The sequence below is a fragment of the Lathyrus oleraceus genome, chromosome 4, assembly GCF_024323335.1.
Source record: "Lathyrus oleraceus cultivar Zhongwan6 chromosome 4, CAAS_Psat_ZW6_1.0, whole genome shotgun sequence".
NCBI classification, from domain to species: Eukaryota; Viridiplantae; Streptophyta; class Magnoliopsida; order Fabales; family Fabaceae; genus Lathyrus; species Lathyrus oleraceus.
The window spans coordinates 70,715,644-70,743,239 of NC_066582.1; the positions used below are offsets into that span (position 1 = coordinate 70,715,644).

The window sequence follows — 27,596 nt, forward strand, 5'->3', positions numbered from 1 at the left end:
TTTTAACAAAGAAAGGCTTAAGTTCAAACCACGAAACAAAACTAAGAAAATACCACCCTAGCAATGGTTACACTTCTAATATCAGCCTTTATTAATCTAGCTATAACATTCGGCACCAAATCAAAGATGATCAACTATGCATCAAGGACGCAACTAATGTGACCTAAAGCGTTTGCACACATGTTTGATTCTCGATATGCATGCTCCTAACGCACAAGAGCATGCATATCAATCAAATTATGAATCCTTTAATAATTCTCACACCTTCCTCAATTTTCGTGTTCCCTTTTTCAATTGTCGTTACCGCTTCTATCGAATCCACATTTATCGCCACATGTTGCAAACCTTTTTCAGCTGTGAGTTCCAAACCTTCAAGAACTCCCCACAATTATGTTATAAGAACACTGCATTTTCCCAACGATTTAGCAAAACTACTAATCCACATTTCATTATTATCCTGAATCACACCACCACAACCAGAAGCAGTTTCATCCTTGCACGCACCATCAACATTTAGCTTAACCATATTGCTCTTCGGCGGTGTCCATTCTATCATCATGATTGATTTGTCCCGGGTTTTTACCTCATTATGCATATGGATAACTTCCTCATATTCCTTCTTCCTCTGCAAAATGCATTCTATCGGGTCGTAGGGTATCATAAACTCCTCATTATGCTCTTCCTTGTTTCTCCAATTCCAAATTGCAAGACAAATGTTGCCATATGTTATTCTATTTACCGTTATCAATGTTATTCTTGATCCATTGTTGCAGGGCATACATGTAATGAACATGAGAAAAACGACTTGGCATTATCTTCGTCCAAACCTTACTTGCACTAGGACAGTCACGCAAAACATGTAATATCGATTCACACGAACTTCCACAGAGGTTGCAAGATGCAGGCCCATATCTTTCTTGCTTTTATTGAGGTTGGTGAGAAGTCTTTCATGTTTAAGGAGCCATATGAAGCTCCTCACTCTTTCTAGAACCTTGAGCCTCTACACCTTACTCCAAACACCATCGTCACGATCCTCCTATTCGTTGACAAGATGACTACCAAAAAAGATTCATCTCCTTTTGTTGCAATTATAAATTCATCCATCTTCATTCCTACTATAGGAGGAAGAATATAATGCATTTTATTTAAAATCTCGTGCGGCATCCACTCTTGCAACAGGCTCCAGTTCCACTCTCCATTGTTATTGATTAAATCACTAACTCTAGCTTCTAATAACTCTGATGGAATCTGTACTTGTTGATCCAATTGGTCCATCATATATCTCCTTGGTTCCACCCACTTATCACTCCAAGCCTTAATGCTTATACCATTTCCAATACTCCACACTCCCGCAGCCATTTCCAATATTTCACCTTCCACAGTTCAAACACAATAGGTGTAGTCCTTCGTATTCTATCTTATATATTTTTCCTTTAATCTAAAACATCACTAGTAAGGGTTTAGATAGATTAAATACTACACAAATTCTTGAATACTTGTGTATTTCATGTTGCATAGTATTTTTATCGACCTTCACTGATCTGTCAACTTTGTTACCAATGAAAGACAATCCTCGTGCATCATAATACTCTATATGTAGCCATGTGATTCTGATCCAGACTGCTACCTCTTCAATTGTGTTGCTTTCAGACTGAAAGTTAGGTCTCCAATCCCTAACAGTTAAGTAATGGTCATAAATGAACCATGGTCGATTAGACATTGTTGTTCTTTTATCTTCCTCATGCAAAAAGACCATCGAATAACAGTCATTGCTCAAGTTTATTATACTGATAACTCATTTTCTCACTCACATTTGTTTCAAGCAAGTCTCTAACGCCTTATAGCCTATCGTTCGTCCTAGTAGTTTAACCATGACTCCTCTTCTCTGTGGCATGTGAATTATCTTCTATTCTGCTTCAGATAGAACAAAGGTTGGGCAATCATAGATCCCAACTTTATTTTTCTCCACTTTCATTCCTTCAAGATCATCAAGAACCTCATCTACCATTTCTTCTTCCATAGAAATCATTTGATTGTTTCAAGTCACCATCTATCTATAAGATTTTCCTACTTTTGCCTGAATATGGTTCACAGTCACATTCTTCTCGTGGTCCACTAATGTATGTTTCTCTTATTTCTTTTCTTCGATATTCTTGGTACTCCTTTCTTTGAGATTTAATGCGAGTGTACCGATAATATCAAAATAATAAAAAGATCGAATTCACAAGGACTATTTCTAACAAGGTAAAATGTGTGCAATATATAAAAACTAGTAAAGGGGGGGGGGGGGGGGGGGAGTTTTGAGTTTTAATGCGAAAAGTAAATAAGAGATTAAACAGAATTATGAAAGCGGTCAGATTGTGTTTTAGAATTCCTTATTTCTCTATTGTTGATGTTTGATGCCTCCTATAAATTTTATTACCAATTAACACTACATTTCTCAATCACTTACTGGCTTGGGCTTGGAGTGATAACCTTGCAATTCAACCTCTCTCCACTGCATCGGAACCTTGGACCATCGTCACAAAAGGTGGATCACAAAATGCATCTTCGTATGCATAAAAGGTGGATTCAGATATGCATCTCCTTAATTCCCCTTAGATCATTAGTTTATGAGCTTTATGGAGATGCATCTCTAGAATATGCTTTGTTAATTTAAAACAGAAACATGAAGAAACAAGGGCAAATGAAAAACCAACGTATATTAACATCAAAATAAATATTACATTGATAAATATTTCATAAATTTAACATTATATATCATTAAAAACAGATGGCTGAGTACGTTGCAACATTCTTATAATATCTTTGACTGATCTTTGAATCGCCGCATCCCCTTCAATCGGACTCTTATGTTGAGTAACGGTAAAAGATACTCCACATAACCTTTAAATCATCATTCATCTTCAACTAAAACATGGTGAACTGTATATTCTCTTCGTTGTTAATCGAGGGTGAACGGTAACTGTATATTCTCTTCGTTGTTAATCGATGGTGAATGGTACTCGAGCTTGACGACTCTCCAATTTTTTAGATATCGTATAAGTATTCAATTTAATTTGTAGATCCACGAGAAATATGTCATTGTAGATCTGAAATTAAAGTGGAGGTTTTGCGTCATTAAAATACACAAATATAAGATGGAGTTATGTAGTCATTCTGATTTGTGTAAAGAAAATAGAATGAGAGACCATATTTATAAAAATTATAGAGCAATAAGGATCTTACAAACATGATTATATATGCATGAAAGAGACTTTGGAGATACATATTCAAATCCGTTTTTTTAAATAAAGGTTTATTTGAAGATGCATCTCCAAATGATCCCTGTTCTATTTTTTAAAATAATTAGAAGGTGTATCCAAAGACGCATCTCTAAAATCACCCAAAAAATATGCAAGACAAAATCAATTGATTATGCATAACAGAATTTCAAAAATAAAAATTTATTCAAAGAATACCACCTAATTTTATAACATTATGCAGTGCGGCACTTAAAAAAAATGCATTACATTGATAGATTACAACTAGAATGCATCAAAACATATATCACCACCTAAATCTATTAGTGATTCATTCTTCGACCTTTCCTTATTTTCTTCTCGTTTAATGCCGCTGAACTTGGTGAGCTCTTCCATCTTTTCAAGAAAGTGATTTGACCATATTTCAACATCTTGTATGAAATGTATCGTCCACTCCGATGATTCTTTGGTATAAAACATCCCGATTTTAAATAAATCAAAACAAAATATTAATTTTTTTACCACCGATACATATGATGCATTCGGATGAATTTTGAGACTTATTCCGAAGTGAAAAGAATGTTCCCAAGAAACATATTGTATTTTTGAGAAACCATATCATCTTTCCAAGATGCACATCCGGACTACACCTAACTTCGTCAGGAGATACATATACGGATTCAACATTCATTTTCAAACTCATAAACAAGATTAATGCAAGGAATTAAGGATGAAATGAATGATTTTTTTACCTACAATTCCAACTTATTTTGCTCTTTTTGAAGTGATGAAATACAATAATGATGTTTTGGTGTGGAAAATTGATTGAGAATGAGAAAATATTTTAAAAAAATTTTGCAATGAAATTTCTTTTTTAACATGAAGAAGAAACTCATGCAAAGTATTTTATAAAATTTTCCGCAAGATATTTTCAAAAATGCATCTCCAAAAATCACAAGATATTTTCGAGGATGCATCTCCAAAAATCGCAAGATATTTTCGAAGATGCATCTCCAAAAATATCAACAAATTGTTATTTAAATCATTTGCATATATAACAAAATCCTGTAAATGAATGCACATTGTATTTTCCTAATTTCACTTAATGAGCCTATTGACTATTGTGTTTGACATTTTAAAGGTAAAATAAGTGTTATACTTATGTGGGAAGATGTACAAGAGCATGTATTCACACTCCCACAACTAATGTAGAAAAGACATCCATTAACTTACTTCATAGAGAAATTAAGTGATGTCTCGAGCATTAGAGACATGACAGCACTATATTTAGACTTAGAATTGTGATTCACCTCGTTGTAGTTGAAAGACAAAGGGAAAACGCAACCAAAAGGTATGATCAATGTGTTACATAAAGGAATAGCCCAGTTATACCTTTCGAATACTCTAGAAGCCTAGAACAATCTATAAATAGTATTCATTGTATAACAGAGAGAGAAATTATAGCAAAGCAATTTAGATGAAAAAATCTAGAATTCTCTAGGGAAAATTTGGGTTATTCTAACATATCGGTTTATATAATTCAGTTCCATATTATGTTAGTAGGACATTTAGGAAAACGTGGTGGCTTACTAAGCTGAAGACCCTAGATAGGCAGGCTAAATTGATAGCTCAACCTGTTTTGTACCCCGTTGTTGTTACCTTTGCATCGATAAATCCATGGAATTTTTGTATAGTAAACTGAAACCAAAAAAAAAAGTTTAAGGTTTTAAAAGAAACCAATGAAATTTATATGATGTCATCTCAATTATGACCGATGATAAACATAATTCGGTAACCACTTCCAAGCATAAACAAAAGTCGCATAACAAAAGATTCATTCCAATTCCAATTCCAATTCCAATATTGTACAGCAATATCACCGTTCTTATAAACTGCTACAGCTGGAGAAAGTAAAATCATGTTTGCCATATATATCTAAAGATGCGCAAAATACCAACTTGACATCAAGAAAACCAACCACCTTGAAGTCTGATTCTTATGACCACAACCTTCCCCGAGCATATTTTGTATACAACCAACATCATTCCATCTGCATCATGAAGTTACATTGTTGTTCAAAAGTTGTAACTATAAATTAAGAACATTCAAAACACAGTAGGCACTTTTAGAGAAATAATGACAATTAAAAAGGGGAAATGAAATCTTCATCATGGAATATCAACCAAATCCACCACAGTTCTAGACAAGTTTTCCAATACCCCCATTACTGACCCACTAATTTAACACTATTTTCAAAATCCATGCTACTTAAAAATGTAAGCAAATAAAAATTATTTAGAACATTACACCCAAACTAGTTTATTTTGCTTGCACGAATTTTACAATCACAACTTTGTGAAAGGACAATCAAAGTGTGTTTTAGAACCAACACATTAGAACCTTCGCGTATTTTATGGGTTTGAGCCCATTAATTTCATAAATGAGTATTAAAAAGAAAATTCGAGTGACATTTTGAGGGGAAAGTGACACAATCATATTAATATGGCTTGGATGATTTGGACATGTGCAACAAAAACAGATAGAAACCCAGTCAAAATAGCTTGATAATAACACTGTTGGACTTGCGATAGGCCAAGATAGGATCCCTACTAGGTACCGTTTCTTTCATATATTTAACCCATAATAAAGGACTTTAGTTGTTATTGTTATAGCAATTAATATTAATTATAATACCACACAGATGCGATCTAACATAGAACAGCAGTTTACAAACTCTAAAGTAGAAGAGAAACCTTTTGGCGTTTTGGATCTGGAGCGCTTGATTCAGAATCGTTGTGTCTCCGTGATGTCCCAGCGTTAGTTTCAACCTACATATATACCTGCTAGTCAGTTTCTTTTCTTTTTCAGAAAAACGTGATTATAATATCCAATTTTCACAGCTAGCATGGCAGAAAAAGATAAAGAAAAGATCAAGTCCTCCTGCATAATTGCACCTATTTGTTTTTGTTGCATTATAATTATATAGCTGCTCAGTAACCTGGGAGCAAAGAAGACCTAATAGGGTTTGAACCAAGGAAAAAAATTTGGAATTTCCACCTTCAACTAGTGGGACACTCCTAGTATGCATCATAATCCAGATGTTCTTAGGGTGGCAGAAGAGAAGGGCATCAGCAGTTGAAGTTTCGATGAAAAAAATTGATCACAATAAAACAAACAAAATAATGAGGCATGCTAACCTGGGTCGATGAATCTTGAGCCATTTGATCATCAGAAGAATTTCTTTCAGATCCTACTTGTTGAGATATGACCGGCATGATCTCACGGAGTACATTTGACAAAAATACTCCATCACTAACAGGGGATTCAGCTTCAGGGACTTGGGGAGCAGCCGCTGTTGTTGCAGCATGCACTGCGGCGGAACCCGCATTTGCTCCTTGTGAGCTTGAATCCTCAACGTGAATTTCTCCACCAGGAAAGAGTGTTCTTAAAAACTGAATTACATTGCTTGGCATCTGTCTATCAGACTCTTGATTGTTTTGGGACCCACCAGCCGACAGAATATTGATATTTACAACACGAGAACTAAATAGCTCTGGTCTCGTGTTTGGAGTTGATGAGGTGCCTACAGAAGTCCAATAACAAACATATTTAAGCCTGAAAGATATTTTTATTTAATCTATATATAAAATTCTTTTGTAGGTCATCAAATTACATAACAATAAGCTATAGTCAACAGTTACTCTGTGCGCACAGTGATGATGGGCTAAGCAAATAACCTATTGAGTGATCACAAAATTAGGGAATATACAAGCAACCTTTTTAGAAAGAAACATATTGAGTAGAAAAATATAAAGCTGTAAATATTTTACATATTCTAATAAGTCAAACACGAGCCAAAAGTAGAAAGTTGCAATACCAAATTGAGTAGAACCACATCTTCAATATCAGTGATAAGAAAAAGAAAAGAAATATCAAATTAGGAAACTTCTAGTACTAGGAAACAGTTATCGGTGTGAAATGCTAATTGCTCATTTTGTCTAGTTACCATTCCTTGGAGAGTCTTCTGCGCTTTGCCTTAACAATGTGGATTCAGGAGTTGAATGCTGTGCAGCACGATGCTGATTTGCTGATTGAGATCCCTGTTCACTATTTGCATGTCCTGTAGTTACACGTTGAAATCTCCCGATAACTGGATGGTAAAGCCCTGTAGAATTAGCAGCAGATGGTTCTGAAGGACGGCCCAAGGGACCAGGTACTGTTGCAACCATGGTTCTAATTGGCACTATCCTTATTCCTGCCTCTCCAGCAGTAGATGCATCGGGACGCCTAGCGCTTGCTTGATTAGCAGAACTTTCAGCTGGATTTCTTTGAACTGAAGCAGATTGTGTATCCTCACGCTCTTCTTGATTGGCATTTGGTGTGGTTGTTGAAGTGCCTAATATTAAAAATAAAGTTAGCAGGAGGTGCGCATTACACAAAAAGTACAGGATGCATAACACATAAATAGATAAATAAATAAATGAAGTACCTCGTCTTATCTGTATATCGATACGCCTTGGGAAAAAATTTGAGCCAAGTCCACTACCTAAACTTGAGTCAGACTGTGCAGCTCCTACAGGGACAGCACCAAAGCTTGCTCCAGGTTGAAAAGGAAGAGGCTGGATACATGCATTTCAATAAGCAAAAGTATCATAGTTTTCATGACATGCAATACAAAGGACAAGTGCAACCTGAACCATGATATGATTAGGACCAGTAGGTGATATAAAAACTGCGGGTCCCCCATTAACAACAGCTTCAGACTGCACAGAAGTCGCAATATTAGTAAGCAGTATAAACAGATGTATTACGAAATAAAATATCATATGGATGGATAACCAAGCCTACCGGTGTTTGACCCATACGCAATGTCATGGTTGTTCGACCAAGCTCAAGTAAAAATGCACCAAGGTTGTAAAACAATACTCCAGTCGCCAAAGCCCTAGATTGGGCGGTTGATCGCAATTGTGCATCAGTTACATCTGCTTGATTCTCCAGTTGTCTTGCCAGTTGCTGTGGAAATATGTAAAGAACTCAATAAATTTCTACCCTTAACATTAGTGAAGAGATTACTCAAGCTCAAATAATTGAGAAAGGAAAGCTGAAAAATAAAGGGGGAGTCTCTTATTGAACTGTTAGGGGGTCAGCTCATATACAGATGAAAATATGAGAAGATAGAACACACAAGTATGCACTCCCCAGCTTGTTCAGTGATCATTCGTCTGGTAGAACGCAAGACTTCTGCCAAGGATGCGGGTGATGAAAGACTTTCCGGTGTTGAACCCAGACGTGAAGAAGCAGATCCTATTTCACCATTACTATGAGCCTCAGCTGCTTGGGCATTATTCTCCCCTTCTCTGACTGCCAATAAAATATGTTCCATCATTCTCAAATAACAAAATTGCAGCAGGAGCCATCTAATGATGATAACTTAAAATTCAAAATGGTTTGCTTACCAATTATATCAAATTCATGGCTCATATGACTTAGATACTGGGACAAAGTTGTCAAAGAATCAGGAATGACCTAAAAAACAAGATATTAATGATTAAACTGTTTAATTCCAACAGACTCAAATATCAAATCTAGAAAAATATGTATCTGAATTATGTAGAGAAGAAACTTGGTGCATCATACAGGAGGCTGCAAAGACCCTAGAGAAACTGATGCCGGAAATCCAAAAGTATTCCGTAATCTATCCGACAAACTACGTAAACCAGTTTGATCAGGTAGGGGACGGTTCGGGTCTGATACTCCACTAGAATCTGAAGTTCTTCCAAAGCCTTGGGAATCATGCTCCTTCATCCAATCAAGTACAGCCAAGATGTAATGTCAAAGGTTTGCCAGATGAATAAATAAATAAATTAACACATCACCAGAACACTTTTTTATGTTTCATAAAAGGATAAGACCATCCTTAAATAAGATAAGAAAAGAAACAAAACAAAACACATCATTGCCGTCTCACTCTCCAATTCTACACATATCAAGTTACTGCATCTCCTGAGTTTACACGACTGCTTGAAACTGTAATATCTTATCTTCTTTCTGTTTGTTTAACTTCATTTCTCTCCTCATCGGATTCATATAGTTGAGAGAATCCGAGTTAGTTTGTTAGTTAATTAGTGGGTAATTAGAGAAATTAGGCATGTCACATATATTAATAAGAGGTGAGATCAAGAGAGTGGGATTTTGTTTTATTTGAAAGAATTTTTGGGAGGTTGCAGACTCTAAAACTTCTGCAGTTCATTAAACAAGGGAATCCTCTCCTACTTTTGCTCTAATAAGATTCCAGTTCCAATCAATAGATTGATAGGTATAGGTTAGTTGATGGGAGTTAGTTTGTTAGAGTTATAACTACAAGCAACCTCCAAAATTTCTGCAATTCATTCTATAAACAAGGGAATCCTCCCTTCTTTTGCTCTAATAAAATTCCAGTTCCTATTAATAGATTGATGTGCATATGTTAGTAGATGAGATAGGAGTTAATTTGTTAGAGTTAATTTTTTCATAGCGAAGGCAAAGAATGGTTATTTATTAAATTGCTTAGACTCAAAAGGACAAGATGTGCAAAATGGGAAAGTACAACCAGTACATCAGTGAAAATAAAAACCACATTACACCAAGTTTGCTAGAGTTAACTAGCGGGTAATTAGAGAAATAAGACATGTTTCCTAAAAATAAGAGAAGAGGTTGAGAGGGAAGTTTGACATTTTGGGAGGATGTAGACCCTCAGTTCAGCAGTTCATTTCGTAAATAAGAGAATCCTGCCCTAACTTTGTTCTAATAAATTCTAGTTCCTACTGTAATTTCCAGTCATCACAATGTCTTTCTTTTCCTCTTCACTTTACTCAAGGAACATACAGACTGAGAATATTATATATTCTCACATTTCCTATCAGTGTTTTTGGGTGGGTGGCTACAATTAAATGTGTCAAAATGCAACACTACAAAACAATAAAAATAAGAAAGGTTGAACTCACCCTGACAATAATCCCTTCACCACCACTTGCGAAATTTGGAAGTCCGGCGATAGAGCCAAGAACAGCGGAAACAATCTGCAGAGTAACATAAAAAATAAACAAAAATATGCAAACAGCCCCACAGGTGTGCCACTTTCTCTTCCAATTTAAAATATACCCTATTTATTTCAGGCGGAACTCCATCCCCGTGAACAGGAACATTGAAAGTTTCAATGAAGACACCTGGAGCGACTTGGGTACTGTGATTATGGCTTGTGCTTGAATTTGGCTCAGTCGCTGTAAAATGGATGATTAGCAAGCAGTAAATACCTATCGGTGTATTATGATTTATCGTAACATTTTCATTTGCTGCGCATGAGGTTAAAGCATAAAACGAAACAAGATCAACAATGAAAATGTTAGAGGTTATTCTTAGTTTAAAGCTTTTATATGTGAGAGAAACATTAAGAGCTTTAAACTAAGAAAAACCTTTTTAGAAGAACAGCAAGGTTAGGCTACTAGTTAAGGTATGGTTCGATAATGCAGACCTTGGCGATTTTCACATTTTATCAACTCTTTTACATAGAAAGAAATTATCAAAACAATGAAAAGAGAACCATATTATAAAGGCAAATAAACAAGAACAGGATTCATAGTCATTACAAAAGCAAAGATGATATAAAAAATTGCATCAAACCTGCGTGATTGGGTAGACTTCCTGGAGGTGGCAGATCAGGTTGCCTCACAACCAGATGCAATGTGTGACCATCTTCAACATCTACTTGTGTTAGGGAAGAAACCCGTATTGAAGAAAATATATTATATGGATAATACAAATTAAAGAAGAATGGCGACATAATATTTTGACACAACAAATCATAGCTTTTGAATTGATTGAGTGTAAATAAAAGGTCTATCGCAGATTTAAGTCATAAACAAGCATGCTTTGTTGTTTTTTACTTCCAAGTACTTTTTGTAAAGATGCAAAAACTTTGGCACCAACACAGTCATTTTGCTAAAACTATTCCACTATTATGGTCATGCCCACTCTACCAATCTCTTCTTTTACTGGACCTTTCCGCCCCAAAATCTCAAACTCCTAATGTTTGGTGACAAGCGAAGTTAATGATTGAGCAACCTGCTAGACAAACAAAGGGAACCGCAAAAGGAAAAATCAAATACATATAAATGAAACACCTTCAGGCTGTATTGCACAATGGCACCATTTGAAAATCAAAATCTTTTCTTCAGAACTAGATCAAATGAGAAACCTGGCACTCTTGTCAATCAATTGCCAATAAAATGCACATCGGCCTCCTTCTTGAAGTTGTTGAACACAAAATAGAAAGATAAAGGATACGGTAGGCAGACAGTAGTTGATCATCCTTGAGAACTTTCCCTTGGCAAATTAAGCGCTGTTGTTCTGATATCACTCCAGTTACAGAAGCAATTTGTTCTTTCAGAGCAGGGACTGGCATCTGCAGAACAGGAGAAATAGTTAGAGGGAGGATCAACAGTTCAGATAAGTAATAGAAAGATGCCAGCTCAATGATCAAGATAACAGTTTTGAGGAGTTATGACAACCAACCAGACCAGCAATAATTTAATAAAGGAGTTGTCTTAGAGTATTTAACAAATAAGTATCAGCTTCGGAAAGCTCAATGGATTTCATCAAGAAGTTGGCCGCAGAGCACTTTGTAGCTTTCCAACATTGATGTGGACATTGCCACAACCGAAGGTATCAAGCACCTTTCAAGATGGATGAAAAACAAATTGTACTAGAGTGACTAGAGTCATGGTTGTCAAACTCTCGAATTACCTCTTAAATCAATAGGAGTTTACGATTCTAGTTACCTCTTGATGAGATAATCAAAGATATTCTAAATTACTCCCAAAGCACAACTAGATATGTATTCAAACTATATGTTTTTACTTAAAGGAAGAGCAAAAAGCAAGATTACATGAACAAAAATAGAAGTGCTACACTGAAGAAATTTAAATATATTTATGAGTAGTCAAAGAATCACCTGTTTATCAACTTTGAGGGAATAAGTTTGTGAATCCAGTGTTTTGATCTTTATCTCAATAGTTGTTTCTGAACTTCCAATGCTGCTATTGCTAGAGACCTTCTCAGCACTGTTGCTTCCCATTCTCCACAGACCACACAATACCCTATAAAATGAAAAGGCATCAGAAACTACAAGTATTTTGCTGGTATTTCTGTTTCTTCCATGACACAAGGTGTTTATGGAACAAACCACATGAAACTAAATAAACAATATGAAAAGAAAGAATATTTGAAAAAAATCACATGAACACAATATTACAGTTTACATACTAAACTCCCAACTTAATAGAAGTATAATAGCCTCTTCACGTGTAAAGATCAATTAATGCAAAATGGATTCTGTGAACAAAAATATGAAATTTTGGAAGTTCACATGATTTCCACAATCATCAAACCTGTGCAGAAAAGCACACTATGAATTAAAAGACAACTCCGACTGTCCAACATGTAGGCAAAATTCATTCTGCCTTGATGGAACTCCTATCCAACGAACAAATGACATAGTGGATAACCCACTTCTACAAGCAACGTGGTAAGAGAGAAGGGTACTGTTGATGGGAGTTGTGCTGCACACCCAGTCAGTATGAGACTCAAATTCTTCCATCAACCTTGACGGGTTGGAAAGACAAGCTTATCCCCATGCGCAGTTAGGAAAACAAGGCACTGATACCATTTCATGTGTAGAGTATAACCACTCCAAAAAAACATGCTTATAAGAGTGATGTGTCTGAAGCCCATCCTATAAGGGATTAGCATTACAGATCCTGGTCCAACTTATCACCATGGCCAGATGATATCATGACAATTTGAAATTTCCAATCAATCCCAATAAACTGAAGTTAAAGTACACCTTGAAACTTGATAAGACGAGTAAAATAGGATAATACTCACTCTAGGTAACAATACCCAACAAATTTGGCCTACTCTTATCTTTGTATCTAGTTCCTTAAATTACAAACTCATGTTTTTTATAATACTCTTCCATTGTGCATAAGCATAAACCAGTGTTATCAAATTGCCCCGCCATGGCCGCTATGGCGGTTTTTGGGCTTACCGCAATGGTAAATATCGACCGCAATTGCGGGGTTTTTCCACCATAATCCGCAATAACAGCGCGGGCGGGATTTTGCCTCTCCGCCATGAACCGCCATCCGCCTTCGACAACACTGGCATAAACCCTTTCACGTGCATTAATAACTTCTTATGTTTATATTGATATCATGTATCAAATTATCATCATGCAATATGTGATAAAGATTGTCCAATGCAATTATATACGTTTAAACAACAAACTTTTAAGTATTTTAGTGGTGTAACAAAATTTAAGACAGTGACTTCTCAAACAGCAAAGCAACTGCACAAGCAGCCCATTTGTGATTAAGATTGATTAGTATATTGCAAAACCTGTAGGGCTCCTGACCCAAAAAAGTGCACATTCAAAATTCATAAGATTTTAATTTCAGAAATAATACATGAAACAAGGAAGTAAAATCCATAATAGAGCTTAGGAGCTTTTCATTGCATGGTAGCATGTAGCAACAATGTGTAGTTCAGTCAATCGCAACCATATGAAAAAGAAGAAAATCGCACGGGACATAACTCCTACAACGGAAAATGAAGGCATAGAAATGAAACTATGAACAAATCAAAACCCAGCTAAACTATCCGCTACACTTACTTGCATGCAAAATGAAAGGCCTCAAGCACATTCCTATCCCAATAATAAATCAAAAAACAAACTCAAATACAAGTGCATAGCATTTGTAATTCTATCTTCATTGAAGACTGAAGAAAGTAAAGTACCACGTTAATATCAGTTTGCACTTTCCAGCTTTTTCTTAAGAGTTAAGACTAAGATATGCCCCGCCCCCCCCCCCCCCCCAAAAAAAAAAACTAATTGATCAAACCAGTTCAAAAATGTGCCCTTTTTCCAGAAGATGATCAAAACAAATTCCGACCTAAACTACGCAGAAATCACTCAAACATGCATGATTAGGTAAACAAAACACAATACAACCCTGTGAAAAGTTAAACAAATTCGCGAACCTAATTTCAATTTCTCGTAAAGTGATTACAAAAATCGCTTAAATACACAACAGTATATAATCAAAACCTGGTTACGAAAACCAGCGATGATGAATAAACTACAACAATCCGATTAATGATGTGACGATTGTATACGAACAAGAAATTGAAATTGAAATTGAAATTGAAAATAGATTATTGAATAGAGAAAAATGGAGAGAAGATGAAGAGGGTGAATGAGGAATCTACCTTGAAGTGAAGCGGAAGAGGAAGGGATTTGGGATTGAGAATGGGAGTGGGTGTTGCAGCGTTAGAGCTTTCACCGCTGAGTCTCACGAACGCACGGGTTTTCAATTCTGAAAAGCTGGCTAGCGTGCATGCAAGTCTAAGTTGGATTAGGGAGTAGGGGATTAATTCTCACCCTTTACTTCAACTTCGGTACTACAGTACTTCGGTATCGACTGAGACTCGGTCGTAGCTACCGCCGCCTTTTTAATTTTTACCCATTGGTTTGAAAACAATTAAATGATTGATTTTTTTTTTTTAACTAGTTTTGATCCTCAACTTTATGCTTTTTAATTTTTAGTCTCTTTATTTTATAAGTCAACTTGTAGTTTTTGAATTTTATATTATTTGAAATTTGATTGGTCCTTTTCAATTTTGTTGTTAGGATTAAAAATATTTTTTTATTAAATTGACAATATTAATTAAGAAATTTTATTATATAATTTTTTTATAAATATATTTTGAATTTATTTAATAGAAAATAATTATTTTGAATTTTAGATCCAAATCTTTTCAAATCTCTTCGGCCCACACATGCTCAATATATATAAAATTTAAAGTTATACAAAGACTACAATTATTGATAGAGAAAACAATGTGGGATTTTAATGGTCTTTTTATTTCTCGTATCATCTTGCGTTCCAATTACAACTTCTGCATTTGTCCCACTAAAATAAAAAATTGTTTCTCCTTTGTTAGAGTTAATACTCACTTTCAAATGAATAACAGATTCATCATCCATGTAATCCTTTTCTTCAAGTGTCACAGAGTTTTCATTTGACTTTGATGAAATTTTACGACCAACTGACTTCAACATCTCTCTTACCGCTCTTTCTGCATTCATTTGTACATAATTCACGTAAACTTGAACGGTTTTCATTTCATATTATTCAATAAACTTAAGGACTAGATAAATTCCTCTTTGATTTGTTGCTACTTGTGCATGCAAATCAAATATGTTATCTTGAATCCTACAAGTTCCTCAGATTTCAGTTCCACTGTTATCGAATTTGTTATCGAAGTTTGTGAAATGTAAAAGTTTAATAATTCCCTATTCTTGAAAGACACTTTTTTCAACAAGCTTAAATGCCTTAATGGCAACTCCTTCCTCCAATATGGACTTTGAAAACGCATGCATGCTTCCAGGAGTAATACCCTTAATCTTTGCATGACGCCCTCTATTTGCAACAAAAAATACCAATTTTCCATTGAAAAATAATAGGTGTGACAACAGTTATATCAAGAAGATGGCTACCTCGAGTTTAAGGATGATTGGTAACCAAAACATCCCCTTCATTCAAATTATCGATCTAGTAATTGAGATGCCACCGAATTGTACTAGACATCGCTCCTAATTGGACAGAAACATGAGGTGCATTTGCAACTAGGCCCACATTTGAATCAAATAGAGCACAAGAAAAATCAAGTCGTTATTTGATATTTGTTAAAATTGAGGTTCTTTGTAAAGTCCTTCCCATCTGCTCGGTTTTACCCATAAATCTGAGATTAAAAATAGAGAGTTGTACAACATTTGCAACTTTTTATGATATTTTAATATTGCTCAAAGATGAATCAATTTCAATTTTGATGTTTCCATATTTGGTTATAATTGCTCTATAATTTGGTTCTACAGTCACAGTACTATTACCATTCATAATGATTGATGAACCAAACATCATATGGCCATACCCCAACTTTTCAAGCTTATAGAGGGGTATTTCCTGCCAACCATTTCCAAAGTAAACCTTATAGTAACCTTCAACTATAGGACTACCAGAGGCAGGTTCTATTGCATGTGGCCCCAATATATTGGTAACTCCCATACACAAACTCTAACATCACATATCATAATATTTATGTTCTCGAGTTTAAAGTCGTATTCCTACTCAAACAGTCTCACAAACTCAATTTAAAGCAAGTTTAAAGTCCCGCATTATTTTCTCTGCAAATTTTTAGTCTTTATATAGCTTTAAAAAATCTTATATGTTGAGCATGTGCGGGCTATGTGTGGGCTTAAGAGATGTTTAGAAAATTTGGGCCTATAGTCCAAAAAAAATCTTTTAAAATTTTTATTAAATAATTTCAAAATATATTTATAAAAAATATAATTAAATAATTTAATTTATTAATTAAAAATATATTAAATAATAAATTATCCTAGTCAATATTGCCACTCGTTAAAAACATATTTTTTTGTCATAATCATCATTGTCACGCCAGCAAAACTGGAGGGAAATCAACCAAATCCCAAATGATGTAAAGTTCATAGACCAAAAAACTAGCTTTTAAAATGATGCGACTAAAAATAAAAATAAAAACATCAAAATAGGAGGATCAAAAATGCATTTAACTTTTTTTTATCACCGATATTTGGTCTGGACCGACTAATCCCTATATGGTAGTTGCGGGGGGTCAAAATTAAATAATTAATTTAGTACCAACTTTATTTATTTATTGAAAAAAATCGATTTAACTATAATACCTCACATGTTAAGATTCTAGAATAATAAATTAGGACATTAACATCTATAATGGATACATCAAAATAACATAAATATAAATTATATTAGCACATAGTCTCCCTAGCTCAAAATATGGAGATATATTGAAAAAAACCTTTCTCGTCACCTATGTATTTATAAAAGACATAAACAACATGGGATGTAATATAATCTAAGTGAGAATCCTTTCTAATTATCAAAATTTCCTCTAAGGTCAACTAGCCACTACACTAATCTAATTCAAGTTATCTAACTTTCTTATTTCAAAGAAGTTCTGGAGATACTCGACATCTCCCTGTTTATTATTGGGATAAATTATACATTCCATGCACTATAGAAATGTCATGTTAATCACATACATCTTTATATAACTTGTAGATCATGACCACAACGGTCCCCCACAATCCAGTATAGTATTTGGTTCATCAACATCTTACAGTAACTCTATGAGACTCCAATTCTGCAACCAAATAAATAGTCGAGATCATGTGTTCTTCAAAAAAAAACATGTGGTCTCCTTCTACAAATTCTAGTGGCCTTCTGAGTCTGTTTGCATACTTTTTTATCGACTATGAGTCCTTCTCGACTTTTCTTGTATTTCCTTTATTTTATCGGTAGTCTCCTGAACCGCTTTGGGTCCCAGAACTCTTTTGTCTCCTACTTCAACCTAATATATAAGTATCCTAAACTTCCTATTGTATAAAGCCTTATATGGTGCCATTTTGATATTGGAATGATGATTGTTGTTGTATGCTAATTCAATTAATGGTAAATGTTGGTTCAAATTTCCCTTATCCTCAAAGATGTATGCTTGTAGCATATCTTTTACGGTATGAATGGTTCTTTATGTTTGACCATCCTTTTGCACAATGTTTTAAAACCCGGATCGCTGATAATTTCGGTCAAGGTACTGGGTCATTTGGTCACTGGTCGGATTGGTGGGTCATTGGTCGGACCGCGTGTTTGTTAATCTAATATGTAAAAAAATAAAAATCTTAATTGATACAAAAGTGTGATTATAAAATCTTTAAAAATACTTCCATAAAACCTAAAAAAAAATTCAACACACACACACACACCAATTTCAAACTCAAGAATTCAAAAAATCCAATAACAAAATTCATATAAATAAAGATAAATTATTTTCTAATAAGCGCTAACACAAAACTATAACTATTGTGAGATATTGGATCGAACTCTAATATGGTCAATTTGACAGGATCATTAGCATGTCATCGAAGTCTGTTCACCTGTTGTAGTCGAAGTATGTTAGGATTGTTAGCATGTCGAATTGGGCTTGTTTATTATGCCCAATTGTTTAAGTTAGCTTGTTCTCTAAGTTAACTTGTGTAATGAGACTGTGTGTGAAAGCCCATTAGTTTAGTGGGTTAGTTTTCTTATAAATAACATACTAGTCTCTCATCATTGTATAACACAAATCCTAATTAGTGTGAGAAAGTTTATTTGTTATTCTGTAACACTTGTAATCTTATTTCAAAGAGAAAGTAAAGAATAACTGTTTATAACCAACTTGTTGTGTTCTTCTCGCCTCCATTTTTTCTACCCTTGTGGGTTTTTTACTGATTATATTTTGTTATTCTGGTATCATTTTTCATAACAAATTGGTGCAGTAAGCATGGAGAAGATGTCGTCAATAAAGTATGATATTGAAAAGTTTACCGGAGTGAACGATTTCGGTCTGTGGCGCTTGAAGATGAAAGCCCTATTGGTTTAACAGGATTGTTTAGAACCGTTGAACGGAGTCGAAGCCATGGACGATGCGTTAATGGACAAAGAAAAAACGACTATGGTAGAGAAATCCCACATTCTCATCTTATTGAGCCTTGGTGATAAGGTTCTTTGAAAATTTTCGAAGGAGTTGACGGTGTCGGGGTTATGGGTGAAACTCGAAAGTTTGTACATGAACAAATCGTTGGTCAATCGCCTCTACCTGAAGTAATCTTTGTACTCATTCAAGATAAGTGAAGGCAGAGTTCTGGATGAGCAGTTGGATATGTTCAATAAGTTGATTCTTGATCTTGAAATTATCAATTTCAAGATCAAGGATGAAGATCAAGCATTATCGTTGTTGCGCGCTTTGCCCATATCACATGCTCACTTCAAAGAAACTCTATTGTTTGGAAGAGAGTCTCTGACCTTTGAAGAAGTTCAATCAACCTTGTATTCTAAGGATTTGAATGAACGAAATGAGCACAAGCCATCTTCGATTGGTGAAGGTCTGTCTATTAAGGCGAAATTCACAAATAGAGATGGCAAGTTAGACAAGAAGAAGGATAAAAGTCAGCATAAGTCTTATGGTGGTGATGCATCTGGTATTCAATGTTATCACTGTAAAAAGGAGGGTCATATAAGAAAATTGTGAAGGTGAGAAAAACAAGAAAGGGGGGGGGGGTTTATTTGTTTTGAAAAATAAGCGCTTTTCAAAATGAAAATCACACAAGGATTTTATACTGGTTCGCTTATAACACAAAGCTACTCCAGTCCACCCGGCCAAGGTGATTTCGCCTTCAACAAGGACTTAATCCACTAATCTTGAAAGATTACAAACAACGTCTAAGATACAAAATCTCTTAGCCCTCTCAAGTATACAGACTACACAGAGTCACTTGAGGAAATCAACAAACAATAGAAGAAGGATTTATGTAAACTAGAGTGCTTCTAAGAAAGCAAGTATTACAAAATTAAGAACAAAAGTTTTTCACGTAATAAGCAAAAGCTTCGTGAAGATAGAGAGCAAGAGTGTTTTTCTTGTTGATGTTTCAGTATGATTTTTCCTCGTATATGTAGTATGTGAAATGTTGATTTGCAATCCTTTATATAGATCAGCTGAAGTAGTAGTTGAAACTGGTGGATAATGAGATGAAGTTACGCCATCACATAATTAGCCAATGCAGGATGACTTTTTCTTCTTGAAATGACTACTTACCACAAGTAGTATTTTCTTTATTGAGATTGGAGATTAACGTCTCTTTCTCAATTAGGAAATCCATTTGAAAATCTTTACTTGTCTTCAACGTTACTCTTTCATGATTAGCAAATCCATAATCAGAGTATTTGTGTTTCTGGAGAACCTTGGAATCTTGCTTCTGATGTTGATCTAAATAGATTCTTCAGAAAAAGCGTTGTTCAGAGTCAGAGGTTCTAGGACTTACTTCCTGTTAAGATGCTTCTGATACTTGTTGTTTAGTTCAGAGTTTGACTTTCTTGAACTTGTTTCTTCTTCAGAGCTTCTGATCATTTGATAATATACTTCTGATCTGGTACTCTATCTGATGATGTCATCAGAGTCCTGCACACTTAGAAACTTTTCGTTAGGGTGCCATTTTTGGTTTCATCCTTTGTTATCATCAAAATCAAGGAATCTGTTGTATCACAATTTTTGTTCTTACAATCTCCCCCTTTTTGATGATGACAAAACAACTTTAATTAGCAGATGAAACATGAATAAAAATAGATCAGATAGACAGAAGCTCCCCCTGAGATAGTACTAGAGAGTTCCGAGGTTCTGAAGTTCTTACCAGAGTTTCTTAAGTAAAGAGGTTTCTGAGATTTTCTGCAATTTCTTAAGTCCAAGTTAGATAATTTTGTTTATATAAAAAATGTTGCAGAATGCTTGATGGTTTTAGACAATATTTTCATCAGAGCTAATAATTACTTTCTCCCCCTTTTTGTCAGAATCAAAAAGACATAGTAAAAATGAGTAAAGAGAAAAAAAAAATAGATAAAGAGAAAAACTTAAAATTCATAGATAGAAGCACAAAGGCAACAAACAAAACATCAGGTTCAAAAGAACAAGAAAAACATCAGAGTCAAAAGAAGACAGAAGCAAAACAATAGGCAAGCAAAAATAAATCCTAAGTGCCTAAGGGTTCGGAGGCGGAGGCATTCTCTGAAGCAGCATAGCAAGCATGTTCTGGATGTTTTCGTTGACAGTATCTTGCTTATCCATTCTGGCCCGGAGTTCATTCTGATCTTGCTTGAGTTCTTTCAGAGTCTGAAGAACCATAGGAATCACAGAAGATGACTCCCCCAGAGTCAGAGCTTGCTGAGCTTCAGCTTCAGCAGCAGCATGAGCTTCTGCATCTGCCAGAGCCTTTGCTTCAGCTTCCTTTTGCCTTAGGATTTCAGCTTCCTTAGCAATTCTTTCTTCTTCTAGCCTTTTTGCCTCTTCTTCAGCTTCCTTGGCCAATCGCTCTTCCTCTAGCCTTCTGGCTTCAGCCTCTCTGGCAAGTCTCTCCTGGAGTCTTGCCTCAGCATTTCTGATGTAGTCATTTCTGACTTGTTCAGATATGCTCTTCAGCCTAAAGGACTCAGATGTCATCCAGCCAATGACTCTGTTCCAGTGTGTCCTTACAGATTCAGGATCATCACTGATTTCAGAGTTAGTGACCAGAGAATCAACCTTTTGAGCTGAAGCCTCTGCAATCATAAAGATGGCTTCCTTAAGGGTAGGTTTAGAAAGCTCAGGTTCAGGTTCTGGTTCAGAGGTGTGAGGTGGAGAGTTTGGAGGGCTGAGATTTAAAGTGAGAGGTTCTGGTTCAATTTCTGGTTCAGGTTGAGGTTCAGAAGATTGGGATGAAGCGTAAAGAGGGTTTAAGTCTAAGGGTTCAGATTCTGCTTCAGGTGCAGCGGGAATTTTTGGAGGGGTGATATCAGAGGTGTGGGGATCAGATGGTTGAATTTCAGAGGGTTGAGTTTCAGAGGGGATGGTGGTTGTTTGTTGTAGTGGTGAAGTTATTTCAGGTTCTGTGGTTTGTGTTTGTTGTGAAGCAAGTCTATGAGCGTAAAGTGTTGTTATGGTTGGGGATTCAGGGTCAGAAAATTCAGGGTCAGATGAGACAGAAACATAAGGTGGTGATTCTGGCATTGAGGATGATGAAGATGAAGTGCTTTGGTGGGTTTGTGCAGGTTTAGAGGGAGGTATGAATGTTCTTGCGATGTTTAGAACTTGTGTTGGTTGGGAGGTTCTGGTGATTGAGGGTGTAATGTCAGAGGTGGTATAAATGGGTTGAGAGGAGAGAGGGTTAGAGGAAGCCATCATAAATTCAGAGGTAGCAGGAGGAATAGACTTACCAGTAGAAAATTGCAGAGGAGCTGAAGATCCGCTTCCAGAAGCTCCGTCAAGTCTGGCCTTCTTTGCTGGTGGTGCTATCTTCTTTTCAGAAATACCTCTCTTGTATCTGACTAAATCTTACTCAGAGTCCAGACAGTCATCGAGGCTGAAATCAGAGACATCAACACCTTCTTCCAGCAGACGATGAAGGTAGAGGGCAACAGCATCTCTGGGTTCGTTCTTGAAGAATCTGGTAAGGCCATGAGGCATCTTCCTCTGATCTTTCAAACTATCCCAGGATACCTCCAGAGTTGGCTTGACTTGAATTTTCTTGATTATCCCCATACTCTTGAGGTTTCTGGCATTCAGAGGCTTCCCCACATCAATTGCCAGATCATCCATCAACTTGGTCTTTTCCAGCTCATCTACCAGTCCATGCTCAATGAAGACGTCAGATAGCAATCTTCCCAGAGGAATGTAGGATCTGGGCTTCATGTTATTCCTGGTTTCTCTGACTGAATCTCTCAGATATCTGAAGAGGAGAGCAGGGAGGTTGATCTTCACACCTTTCTGGATGCAGTACAAAATGCATTTCTGGTCTGCATTAATGTAATCAGAAGAGTTGGAGGCTGGACGATGGTGGATAGTTCCCAGAATAATCTTCAGCCACACTCTGAGGTTCTGGTGTAGCTCCTTGTTCTTAGATGAGTTTCCTTCAACATTTGGTTTGAAGATAGTTGGGTTTATCACATCTGTTATGCGCTTTGACCTAGGAGGAATGTTGTAGATCCTTTTTCCTCCACTACTTTCCATATTCAACAGAGAGGCAATGGATCCTTCTGTGATAACTATCTTCACTCCCAGAACAAATGAGACGATGAAGTTGTCATCTGCATCTGCATGTCTCCAGAACTCCTTGACCAGAAGTGGGTAAATTGGACCATACAACCTTTGGAAATAGTTCTCCCACCCTTGTTGACGCAGTTCTCCAGTTAGATCAACGCCATTTCTTCTTAGGTTGTCGAAATCAACCAACGATTCGCACAACACATCCAAACCTTCAAAGGGGGTTGAAAGGTTAATGTGGCGTTCACGGTCAAGAACGTGAGGTTCTTTGTAAATAGGGGTTATGGTGACGCCAATAACCGTTGGAGTTTGAGTGTTTGAGGTTTGGGGATTAGAACTTGATTCCATCTATTGAGAGAAGTTAAAAACTTCTTGTTGTTGAGCATCCATGAAGAAGAAGATGAAGATTGAAGAAGAACTTGCAGAGAATGCTTCGAAAGAGGGTTTAGGGTTTTAGAGTGAGTGAGAGTGATAAGTGTGAAAAGTGAGAGAAAGTGTTTATATACCCTAAGTCCAAACACATGCAAAACGACACACATTCCAGCGTTAGCACAAAAATCAAAATAGCACGTTTGGGGGGAAAATGATTACAGCTAATAAATGAATGTCTAATCCCAACAGTACGCACACTGCTCTAGGAGATTTCAAACGTTCTGACCTTTGATTTCTTTTGACAGCTGTCTAGAAGTTCTAGGGTTAGACGTTTAATGCTCCACGTGTTGATGTATCTGATCTTCAGGAATACCAAAGGATTGGTTTCTGAAGATTTCTAACTCAGATATCTTCTTAACTTGGTAGAAGTATCAGAGTCAGAGGCAGAAGTATATTTGTTTACATCAGAGTCTCACTTTACTTTTTCAGAGCCATACTTCATTCTGGGCAATTTTGAATGTTCAGATTTTTTAAGATAAAAAGAAATCTATCTTCAGCTAGAGGCTTAGTAAAGATATCTGCCCATTGATGTTCTGTATCAATGAACTTCAAAGTTACTATCCCTTTCTGAACATAGTCTCTGATAAAATGATGTTTTATTTCTATGTGTTTGGCTCTGGAATGTAGAATGGGATTCTTACTTAAACAAATAGCAGCAGTATTATCACAAAAGATAGGAATGTTACTCTCAAAGATTTGTAGATCTTCTAGCTGATGCTTCATCCAGAGCATCTGAGTTGTGCACAGTGACGCTGAGATATATTCTGCTTCTGCAGTTGATAGAGCAATAGTTGACTGTCTTTTGCTAGCCCAGGAGATTAGATTGTTTCCCAGAAGCTGGCAATTCCCAGATGTGCTTTTTCGTTCTATTCTATCTCCTGCATAATCTGCATCACAATAACCCGAGAGTCTATACTCTGATGTTTTCTCATACATCAGGCCCAGGTTAGGAGTTCCTTTCAGATACTTAAGAATTCTTTTAACTGCTGTTAAATGAGATTCTCTAGGATCTGATTGGAATCTGGCACAAAGACAAACACTAAAGAGAATATCAGGACGAGTAGCAGTCAGATAGAGGAGAGAGCCTATCATACCTCGATAGAGCTTCTGACAAACCTTGTTGCTTACCTCTTCCTTCTCCAGAATGCAAGTTGGGTGCATGGGAGTTTTTGCAGAGTTGCATTCAGTCATGTCAAACTTCTTCAGAACGTCTTTAATATATTTACTTTGATGGACGTACGTGACTTCTGGAGTTTGATTGATTTGAATTCCCAGAAAGAACTTTAGTTCTTGCATTAAACTCATCTCAAATTCTGCCTGCATTAACTTAGAAAATTCTTGGCAAACAGAGATATTAGCAGAACCAAAAATAATATCATCAACATAAATCTGGCATATCATGAGATCATTATTAAGGTTTTTACAGAAGAGTGTAGAATCAACTTTCCCTCTGATAAAATTTTGTTCCAGAAGAAAATTGCTTAATCGTTCATACCAAGCTCTGGGAGCTTGTTTAAGTCCATATAAGGATTTCTTAAGTTTAAAAACATGTTCTGGAAAGTTTGAATTTTCAAAACCTGGAGGTTGATTGACATACACTTCTTCTGAAATATAACCATTAAGAAATGCACTCTTGACATCCATTTGATATAATTTAATAGAATGATTAATAGCAAAAGATACAAGAAGACGAATAGATTCTAACCTCACGACTGGAGCAAAAGTTTCATTATAATCAATACCTTCTTGTTGACTATAACCTTGAGCTACCAGTCGTGCTTTGTTTCTGACAACTTCTCCTTTCTCGTTCAACTTGTTTCTGAAAACCCATCTGGTTCCAATGACATGAGTGCCTCTGGGTTTAGGAACAAGATCCCAGATATCATTCTTTGAGAATTGATCTAATTCTTCTTGCATAGCTGCCACCCAATCGTTATCTTGAAGAGCTTCATCACAGGACGTAGGCTCAATCAGAGACACTAGTCCCAGAGGAATATCTTCAGAAGTTCTGAAGGTAGATCTGGTTCTAACAGGTTCATCTTTGTTTCCCAAGATCAAATCTTCAGATACGTTAATACGACTTTTAACTTTCCTTGGAATTTCTGGAGATTTAATTTCTTCAGAGTCTTGAGTGACAGTTGCTTCTGGAGTTTTCTCAGATTCTACAAGAGTGATTTCCAAATCTGCAAACTTTTCAACTAGCTTTGACTTTTCAGGGTCAAGCTTATCATCAAATCTGACATGAATTGATTCCTCCACAATTTTGGTTTCTGTGTTGTATACTCTATAGCCTTTAGAGCGTTCAGAGTATCCTAACATAATACCTTTCTGTGCTTTGGAATCAAACTTGTTCAGATGTTCTTTAGTATTTAATATAAAACAAGAGCATCCAAAAGGATGAAAATATGAGATGTTGGGTTTTCTTCCTTTACACAGTTCATAGGGAGTCTTTTCTAGAATAGGTCTTATAGAGATTCTATTCTGAATGTAACACGCTGTATTTACAGCTTCTGCCCAAAAGTGCTTTGCTACATTAGTTTCATTGATCATGGTTCTGGCCATTTCTTGGAGTGTCCTATTCTTCCTCTCTACAACTCCATTTTGTTGTGGAGTTCTAGGGCAGGAGAAATCATGGGATATTCCATTAGAATCAAATCATTCTTCAAAATCTTTATTTTCAAATTCTCCACCATGATCACTTCTGACTCTAACAATTTTGGAGTCAAATTCTTTTTGCACTTTGGAACAGAAACTGGTGAATACAGAGTGAGACTCACTCTTGTGCTTTAGGAATTTTACCCATGTCCAGCGACTGTAATCATCAACAATGACTAGTCCATACTTCTTTCCATTAACTGATGCTGTTTTCACAGGACCAAATAAGTCAATGTGAAGAAGTTCCAGAGACTTAGAGGTAGAAACAACATTTTTCTTTTTAAAAGATGTTTTTGAAAATTTTCCTTTCTGACAAGCTTCACACAGAGCATCTGAAGAAAACTTCAGTTTAGGTAGGCCTCTGACTAACTCGAGTTTAGTTAGCTGAGAAAGTTTCCTCATGCTAATATGGCCTAAGCGTCTATGCCATACCCATTGCTCTTCGTGAACTGACATTAGATATTTAACATTTTGATCTTTTAAATCAGAAAGATTTATTTTGTAAATGTTGTTTTTCCTCTTGCCTGTGAAAAGGACAGAGCCATCGTTCTGATTAATGGCTTTACATGTTTTTTGATTGAAGATTACATCATAACCGTTATCACTTAATTGACTTATGGATAACAAGTTATGCATTAATCCTTCTACATAAAGAACATCAGATATAGAGGGAAGAGTACCATTACCAATAGTTCCGGAGCCTCTGATCCTTCCTTTCTGATCTCCTCCGAAGCCTACAAATCCAGCGTCTTTAAGTTCCAGACTTTGGAACATAGACTTTCTTCCCGTCATGTGTCGCGAGCATCCAGAGTCCAGGTACCATGACTGGTGTCTGAACTTCGCTGCATAGGATATCTGCAACATAGATAATCTTATCTTTCGGTACCCAGAATTTCTTGGGTCCTTTTAGATTAGTTTTCCCAGAGTTTCTTACAACTTTGGGTCTTCTAGCATTTTTAAATTTGTGTTCTTGTGTGTGTGTGTAGTGATATGAAAAAGGAGATTTAATTTTATCACTTGCAGAAGTTTTATCTTCATTAGGATCATACCCAATTCCCCTTTTATTGTTCTGACTTACTCCATAAATCATGGATGCCATAATACTCCTATCTATCCCATTCTTCAGAAATTCTTGAAAGGCTTCTTCATATTTGTAAATAATTTTATTTGAAATTTGTGGTGCTTGAGATAACGTTTCTTCTAATTTTATTTTTGCTTCATTTCTTTCTAACATTAAAGATTTGATTGTATCTTCTTGTGATAGAATTGTTATCTCAAGTTCACTACACTCTTCAAATTTTGCTTTAAGACAGCCTTTAACGTTTTTAAACTTTTGTTTTAATTTCTGATAAGAAGTAAGAGTTTCTGACAAACATGATTCTAAGTCAGATCTAGAAAGTTCAGAAAATACCTCTTCAGATTCTTCGTCTGAACAGCTGGATGTGGTAGCCATAAGTGCTACGTTGGCTTGTTCATCAGAGTCAGATTCTGATGATCCAGATTCAC

The 27,596-nt window shown here is 35.9% G+C and overlaps 1 protein-coding gene and 1 pseudogene across 1 annotated transcript; both read right to left on the reverse strand.

Annotated features, from left to right (window-relative positions):
* Positions 1-5,050: 5,050 nt before the first annotated feature.
* LOC127073456 (ubiquitin-like domain-containing protein CIP73) lies at positions 5,051-14,780 on the reverse strand. The gene is made up of 16 exons (XM_051014608.1): positions 14,547-14,780; positions 12,232-12,376; positions 11,565-11,682; positions 10,902-10,982; positions 10,383-10,501; positions 10,226-10,300; positions 8,880-9,041; positions 8,699-8,768; positions 8,428-8,603; positions 8,091-8,255; positions 7,934-8,005; positions 7,732-7,861; positions 7,249-7,638; positions 6,440-6,825; positions 5,996-6,070; positions 5,051-5,292 (listed from the first exon to the last, which is right to left on the reverse strand). Exons 2-16 carry the CDS (start codon positions 12,352-12,354, stop codon positions 5,284-5,286), a joined length of 2,151 nt encoding a protein of 716 aa, XP_050870565.1. The 5' UTR covers positions 12,355-12,376; positions 14,547-14,780; the 3' UTR covers positions 5,051-5,283.
* LOC127136067 (5-oxoprolinase 1-like) overlaps positions 13,219-27,596 on the reverse strand; it is a 116,793-nt pseudogene continuing 102,415 nt past the window's right edge.